This window comes from Oenanthe melanoleuca, chromosome Z (genome assembly GCF_029582105.1).
Source record: "Oenanthe melanoleuca isolate GR-GAL-2019-014 chromosome Z, OMel1.0, whole genome shotgun sequence".
NCBI classification, from domain to species: Eukaryota; Metazoa; Chordata; class Aves; order Passeriformes; family Muscicapidae; genus Oenanthe; species Oenanthe melanoleuca.
In genome coordinates, this window is record NC_079362.1 from 32,270,061 (window position 1) to 32,278,362 (window position 8,302).

The 8,302-nt window shown below is 50.1% G+C and overlaps 1 protein-coding gene across 1 annotated transcript; it reads left to right on the forward strand.

Annotated features, from left to right (window-relative positions):
• Positions 1-2,385: 2,385 nt before the first annotated feature.
• On the forward strand, positions 2,386-7,985 carry TMEM271 (transmembrane protein 271). Its single transcript, XM_056513639.1, has one exon. The coding sequence runs from the start codon at positions 2,386-2,388 to the stop codon at positions 3,472-3,474; it is 1,089 nt and encodes a 362-aa protein (XP_056369614.1). The 3' UTR covers positions 3,475-7,985.
• Positions 7,986-8,302: the final 317 nt, after the last annotated feature.

An 8,302-nucleotide genomic window follows, 5' to 3' on the forward strand; every position in this document is an offset into this window, starting at 1 on the left:
TCAAGAAACGCTTTGTACAAAAAAGGAACTATTTGCCCCCAATGGAAGGTTTGTTTTTTCTACTCTTACCATTGTAAGTTAAAGATAGACTAATAAATTGATGCATAAAGGCTTAGAACTTTTCTTAGCTTTGTAATTATTTAGTGTTTAATGTTCTTACCATTCACAATAAATAGTCTTGACAGTCAAGTTACACACATCACACTTTTCCCTCACATGTAAATTTATGTTGTGTGTCAGAGAGTAAGGCACTTTGCCCATTCTACATATAATTAGTTCATTAAGTGTTTACTTCCCACTAACTACATCTCCTCACCCTCCACACAGCGTGTCTACCAGGCTCCTCTGGGTTAACAGCTGGATTGAGTTTACACGTGCTTTCTGAAGCAATATTTTGATGCTCAACAGAGATCTCAGGAGCTAGGTGCTATATTTTATAAAATCCTGTGTGACTTCTATGCATTCATTTTTTAAGAGTGATGGGGTGAGTTCTCTTTCAGAACTTGAAGATCTCGCCCAGCAGCCCAGCTGCTCACCACAAACAGAGCCAAAATCACAGGTCCCACAGTAAAATCTTCACATGGACAGATCAGCAGGCAGCACACTCAGTCCTCAAGGTAAGGGACAGCCTGGGAAGAGAAAGTTGAGGATGACTGGGATGACATACCCAGACACTCCTTTCTCGAGGGACACAAGAATGCCGGTCAGGACTTTGTGTTTTCTCACATACTCAGTGCTCCACGGGCCCTTTGGGAACAGCGGACAGAGAGCAAAATTCCCTGGTCTGTGTGGTCCCACAGCACAGGATGGCACATCCTTTGATACTTTTTGATACTGAGCCACCGGTGCTTCTGGACCATGCAACCGAGAGCTGGACACCAAGCAGGACAGCCTCCCACCAAGTGTCCCTGGGGGAAACTCTGCCCCAGGCAGGGCCCAGAAGCCTCCCTCGGGGAGGAGCAGCTGCTGCAGAGGAGAGCTGTACTCATCTGCCCGAGATTACAGCTGGTGTTGCAGCTCCTCAGCGAGGTGCCAAGAGGGCTTACCCCAGCGGGACAGAGCGGGCAAGGTCGCATCTCTGCAGAAAGCTAAACACCGGATAACGCCGCACACACCCCTCCTGCCACCAACAGGTGCACTTGCGCTGCAGGAAGAGAAAACGATTTGGAAAACTGCTTTCTCTCTCTCGCTTGCTCCCCTGAATGCTAATCAGCGGCGCCGGCTAAAAATACCCAGCAAGGCTGGCGTGCGCACGGCAGATAGGGAAAATGGGGGAGCTGGAAGGCTACAGCTTCCCGGAAGATACAGGGAGAGATACTGGCGAGGCAGAGCCTTCCTCAAGAACCCCTTGCCGGTCTCGCCCGCTCCGAGGGTGAGGGTCCAACCTCCCTTTCAAAAGGCCACTGCAGGAGCAGGTGCTCCCCGAGGAGTCGCCGGGCCACCCTGTACCGGAGCAAATGGCAGCACCGCCCCCGACCGGCTCCCACCCCCGCCGCTGCAGGCGCTCCCGGACGGCGCGTCCCGAGGGTGCGGCCGTGGCCACTCGTCCCTCGAGCCCCGCCGCCCTCGGGGTGCAATCCCACAGGGGTTCACCGGCCGTGCACCAAGCAGGAGGGCTGCTGGGGACCGCCGCCCCCGCGGGCACGCAGGAGCCGTGCCGGGCAGCGCGGCGTGGGGGGCTCGGTCCGCTCTCCGGCTGCATCAGAGCCGGCGACACACCGCAACGCGGCCACGGCGGTGCACGGAGGCTCGCCGGCCTCCTGGCGAGCGCAGGAGCTGAGAAATAAATAAATAAAATTAAGAGAGGGAGAGAAGGCAGGGACACGGAGACAAGCAGCAGCCCTCGGCAACGGAGCCCGCGGGGGTGTTCAAACCCCCGCCACCCCCTGCCCGAGCCGCGCGTCCCGAGCCGCGCTGCGCGGTGCGGGTCCGGCCGGAGGGCGACGTGCGGCCCCCCCGCGCCCCGCGGGTGGGAGGTAGGGCTGGGCGGCTCCGCCGCCCCCGGCCTCTCCGGGGGTCGTACTCTGCCCCCGCCACCCGCGACGGCCCGGTGGGCCGCCCCCTCCGTCCCCCCGCCCGCCGCGGCTCCCATCCATAATTAATCGCCTCCCCGCAGCCGCCGCGATAAGAGAGGGCGGGCGGGGACGAGGAGGCGGCGGCGACCGGGAGGCGGTGGGGGGAGCGTTGCGCGCTCGCCGCGCCCGGCTCACTGCGGCCGGCAGCTGCCTGCCGTGCGGAGCGGAGCGGAGCGCAGCCGCCCCGTCGGGGAGCGCCGCGCTCGCATGGCCGCGCCGCGCCGCGCCGCCGCCGCCGCGGGGCCGGGGGGGGCCGCGGGAGGAGGATGAGGCGGACGGCGGGGCGGCGGCGGCGGCGGCGGCGCGGAGGATGAAGTGGAGCGTGCGGGGAGCCTGCGCCGCGCTCTCCAGCTGCCTCCTGCTCGCCTGCGCCCTCAGCGCCGCCGCCGTGGGCCTCAAGTGCTTCTCGCTGGGCTCGGAGCTCAAGGGCGAGCCCTTCCGCCTGGGCACCGCCGCCGGCGCCTTCTACTCGGGGCTGCTGCTGGCCGCCGGCCTCTCGCTGCTCGCCGCTGCGCTGCTCTGCTGTCGCCCGCCCGACGAGGCGCCCGTGGCGCCGGCTCCGGCACCGGCCCCGGCCTCGGCACCGGCCTCTGCTTTGGCCCCGGCCGGGGACCCAGACCCGGCGAGCGGCGGCCCCGGCGGGGCGGAGGCGGCGGCCGCGCCGTCGGGGCCGGTGGAGAAGGCGTCGCCCGGGGGGCGGCAGAACTTCCTGCTTCTGGGGGTGCTGGTGTTCATGCTGGGCGTGCTGAGCGCCTTCGCCGGCGCCGTCATCGACGGCGACACCGTGTCGCTGGTGGAGAGGAAGTACTCGCACTATTGCCTGCTGCAGCCCGGCGGCGCGGCCCGCCCGCGGAGCGGACCCGCGGCCCCCGACGGCACCGCCGCGGCGCTCCGCTGCCAGAAGCTGCGGGACTACCAGCAAGGCTTGGTGCTCTCCACCGTTTTCAACGCGCTGGAGTGCCTCCTGGGCCTGCTCAACCTGCTTCTCGTCAAGAACTACAAGGCCGCGCAGCAGCGCGGACGGAGGCGGCGGCGGCGGCGAGCGGCCCCGGCGGCGGCGGCGGGCGGGCGGCGGCGGCGGCGGAGGGGCGGCGGCGGCGGGCGGCGGGCGCCGCGCCACAGCCAGGGCTCCCTCTTCTCCGGCGGCGAGCCCGAGCTCAGCCCCGGCGACTGCCCCTTCCAGGCCGTCTCCTACATCAACGTGGGCGTCTTCCACGTCTTCGACGAGGCCGGCGTGGAGGTGCACTGCGGCGGACATCCCTCCGTCGAGCTGCCCGGCTACTCGCCCATGGACCCCGAGCTCAACGCCTCCTACCCCTACTGCTACCCTCTGCCCAGCGAGCAGCCCCCCGCCTACGAGGAGATCTACCCCGGGGAGCCCTGCGCTCACGGCACCTAGGGCCGACCGCCGCCGGGGCGCCCGGCTCCGCGCCCGACCCGCGGGTGGCCGGGAGCGCCGGGAGCGGCCCCGCCGGGAGAGCCGCCGCGGGGCTCGGGACAGCTCTCGCACCTCCGACGGGATGGTCCCGCCGCCGCGGACGCAGCGGGACACAGGCGGCGTGCCGCCGTGCCTCTGGCTCTGCGGAAGCTTCTCCTCCCTCCCTCCTTGCTCTCCCCTTCCTTCCCTCCCCCACGCCGACCCTTCGTCCTCCGGCGGCTGAATTTTCCGAAGGCTGCGCAAGAAACGCCTAAGGGTTGGTTCCTCCCGTCGCCTCTCCTCTGTAGCCAAGTTTAGTTCCCTTCAAGTGATTCATCAGTCTCCAGCTTTAGCAGTCCAGAGTTACCCATTTATGATAACCAGCCAGTGTAAGGAAAAGGTGTCATGAAGCTTCTTTACCTCTCAAAAGAGCTAAATTTCTAAACAACGCAGAGACATTTGTGTCACGTTTACTAGAGGTGTATTGGGGATCTTTAACGTTTACACTACTCCTTGGGAGAATTGAGTTCTGTTTTAAGATTTAGTGAGTTAAAACATTCGTTGGTCTTGTAAGATGCACATTGAGAAAAACCTGCACTTTGAAAAAGAAACAGGAAAAAAATCAACAACGTTTTTGTACACTAACGTGCCTGCTTTTGTTGATAACTTCTTACTGTAAAAGCTTTCAGAAGTCTATAGTGAAAATGTTTGGTAAATTCACTGCAGTTTAAAATTGATGATTAGTTCCTTTACTAAAATAACTGAGATGTTGCTAGGATATGGCAGTTAAAAAGGAAGTCCAAATGTAGTACACATTCCTTTTTGTAAACAGGTTCCGTGTTTTTAATGCAAGGCAGGATTTCTTTTTGTTTTGCACAGGTGGAGGGTATAATTCTATTTTGTACAACTACATGGTTTACTTTGTAAAGAGTTCCATTTTACCTGTTACAATTCATCAATCTGGTAAGCTTGAATATTAAAAGTTTTATTTGAAAAAAAATATATTTATTGTAAACAGCCTTAACTGGTGCAGTAGTCAGTTTTAAAGGACAAAAAAAAAAATATATAAACCATCCTGGAAGACATCTTCCAAATGTGTTTTCAAAACAGTATTTATTCTCCTATTTTAAAGCAAGGGATTTTTGTTTGTTTGTTTGCTTTGTTTGTTTATTTAAAGAAAGGCCAGTCTAATTTCTGAAAAGGGGGGGGGGGAAGTGATGGGATCGTTAACGATGGGATCGTATGCTGTTAACTCCTTGTGAACTTTGAGGTATTAAAAAGGGTTTCTGCAAAGAGAAAAATGCTAAATTTTCCCTTTGGATTCTGCTGTGAAATGCCAGTACCAGATAGTATAAAAAAGTGCTAATTGAAGAGAATCAGATGCGGCATGTTTTATTACATCATTTGGGAACAGACAAAGGCTTGATTTCATGTTGCACGAAGAACCAAAAAGCAACTCGCTCTCCCGGTTGCATATTGGTTCAAAACCCCCTCCTTAAGGCATATTGAAATTAAGTATTATAAAGTAACCTTTTTGTTAATCCTGTGTTTGGAGCCTGCTGCATAATGCCAGTGTATCAGCTACCCAGGGGCTGGGGGCGTGGGGGGAAGGTGGAAGAGAGGACGGGAGGCAGAGTGGAGAGAGAGTTAGGAGAATGCTAAGTTACAGTCTATTTCTGTGGTTCATGGAAAATTATTTTGAACTTTTTAGCTGCAGAGAGGCTGACGTAATTTGCAGCCCTAGAACTGGAGAGAGAGATTTGATTCTAAAATATTCAAATATCTGCACTGTTGATTTCTAAAATGTTTTGACTTGCACACTTTGTATAATCTAAAATGCAGAATGCCTGAAAAGTCTTAAAGTTGCAAACTGATGTCTGTGAAGCTCACAATTAAAGCTCTAATCCAGAGAAGAGAGTGAAAAGCAGCAGTTGCCAATTTGTCAAGTAGTTCTAAATAGCAGAAATTTAAAATAGAGCTCCTTTTGGCCAGCAGATTTCCTGGTGTGGAATGCCAGTCTAAAACATATGCCCTAGCTAAGTCCCATTTTAGTACTGAAGATTGATTTTGTGCTGCCTCTCTGCAGATGCACCTTCTTAACTCCTTGTGGGAAAGAGAGAAGTCCTGCAATCTTTGCCTATAATACTGATTTAGTCACGAGACCAATTCCATAGCATACTTTATTGCTCATATAAACAAGATTTTGCAAAATGAGTAACTAAAGAAGGGAGGCTAAATTCTTATGTTAGGTCTCCAGTTGAATGAGTTTGAGACAGCATAGTACCTGATACTGAATTAAATGGGAACTTCTAGACTGCAGAGTGATTTTGGAAAACAGACGAACCAGCTAGGTGCCTAAATAGAGATGCAGATGTGTAATAATAGTTGTTGGTTTTTAAAAAATTGGCTACATGCATTGTAGTTCATGGAAGTTGTATCCTAGTTTTACTTAAGGAATTGATTTTTTTTGTCATAAAAAGACAGCATTTTACTTAAGATAATTATTTTAGGAATTATGAACTAGATAATTCTGAAACTCCAGATGTTCCAAAGATCAGTGCTCAGGGAAATAAATGGAAAGTCAAGAAAGCTACCTATTATACTCAATTGTTTTAATGTAAACAGTTTTAGACTATGGATTTTTAAGATTGTTGAAGTCATAACTTTTTTTTATATGTATGTGTGTGTACATGCCTGTGTAAGTGTGTTTGTGTTTTATTTAAGTCTTTTCAGGATGCCATTGACTTAGAATATTTATTTGCAGCTCAGTTTTAGTCCCCAAATTTCTGGTTTTCTTCATTTGGGCTTTTATCCCTGGAATAGTTTGGTTTAGTGGTGGACAGATTGCCAGAATAATGTCCAAGTCAGACTCCCACAGAAGCCAGTAGGTGTTGTTTCATTGACTTCAGTGGATCTGGGCACAAATGATATGTAACACCTACTCTAAATAATCTTCAAAGTAATCTTGATCTTCTGGCATGACAGGATGCAGCAGTGGCATGTTATTTCTCAGTTATTTGTGATTTGTATGGATAGCAGTATTAAGGGAGGTCACCTATGGTATTATGCAAGTGTTTTTAAAAGCAGGAAAAGGAATTGGCAGGCAAATTGACCAAACAAGCCATGTTTTATTAAAGATGGTATATCAGTGTTTCAGGTATCTGGTGACTAACTTTTCTGATAAAACACGAAACACCACACAAATTTATTTCTCAGTGAGAAGAAACTTATAAATACAGGATATGAGATGAAGCTTCACAGGCATGATTGCAGTATTGTGAAGCTGTTTTTAGTAAACCTGAATCATCATTCTATCTTCTGAGCAATAATGTTCGAGTGTATAAACTATACTGTGCCAAAATTGAAAATAGGCTGGTGTGGGAAGCATTGGAGCTTAGGTTAATTACCCGAGAGGACTCCTACTATCCCTTTATTTCCCATTCTCCATCACAATCCAGGATTGTCAAGGTGAATGCAAACCTGATCAGTTAATGTCTCTGAAGGGTGATAACTGCAAGGCTTCTGCCTTAAGTAGCAACACCAGGGAGAACCGGAGAGAAACCTGTATGTGCTGTGAAATCTCCATTCTGCCTACCTGAAGTAATGACAAGACTTCTTTTTGCCCTATGGCTTGTTGTTTTAGTTTGCTTCCAGCTTTACTCTCATCTGTTCAAAGGGAGGGAAGAATAGGCTCAATGCTACTGTTCTGGTCACAGTGAAGTACTGATTTAGTAGCAGACTGCTCTCAGCTTTCGTGTCCCTTCTGCAGGTAATGGTGGCTAGTCAAGGTCTCAAACAGTGGAAAATCAAGTCTGCTGTCTTTGAAGAGACAGGATTTGCCTTCATGTGGAAAAAAAATTTATTCCCACCAGCCTATTAGCAATTCACATGAATTATTTTCACACTCCAACATCCTTGCTTAAATCTTACGTATACTTTGCATTGTAATTGACAGACAGAATATACATGAATCTAAAAACAGGAAAAAAAATTATGTTAGAGGGAAATTGTATTAAAATAGTACAGATTTTACTCAAAGTTTGATTTCACTGTAGGACTTCTTTGGTTCACCAAAAAGTGCTATGGCGGCTGGTATAATTTAGACATATTTCAGACATACTGTTTAATAATCAGAAAAGGTTTCTGGATGTTCACATGAGAACGGCAATCTGTTTCTGCTTTTGGATATAGTACATGTGAAAACCTTTTCTTCATTTTGCCATTTAATCCAAGATTGATCCTCAAGAAAATGTCAGTAATTGATCTTGTAACTTTAGGATCAATAAAATAAGTTTTAAAGCACAGCATATCCTATAAGAAAAGCCTAATGCTCTTCATTTCATATTCTTTATTGTCTTAGGCGGATGTCTAATAGTACCACTGAAAATAGTATTTAATTACCATTTTCATTACAAAAACTTGGTTTGCAGAGACTTACAACTTGTACAAGTGGAACTATGATATAAAATTCCAGGTTTTACCATGAAGTTGAGTCTGTTTCTATAAGTCAGGTATTTCTCAGTTACAAGATGTTCAAATATTTTAGATAAATTCTGCTGGTAAGAATCTGTTCATTTCATATGAAGGCACTCTATACATGTGCTAGAGTTACCTCTCCTTAATACAGGTGCGTATTGCCAATTAAAACGCATAAGGGTAAGATTCAGATTTGTCATCGTCACTGTCCGGTTTTTAAATTCCTTATTTCTCTCTCAGTAGTTAATGGCATAGGACTAGGGCCCGGTGTACATTGCAGAATCAGCTTCTAATAACAGTTTAGCAGATAACAGATGGACTTCAGGAAGTCCAC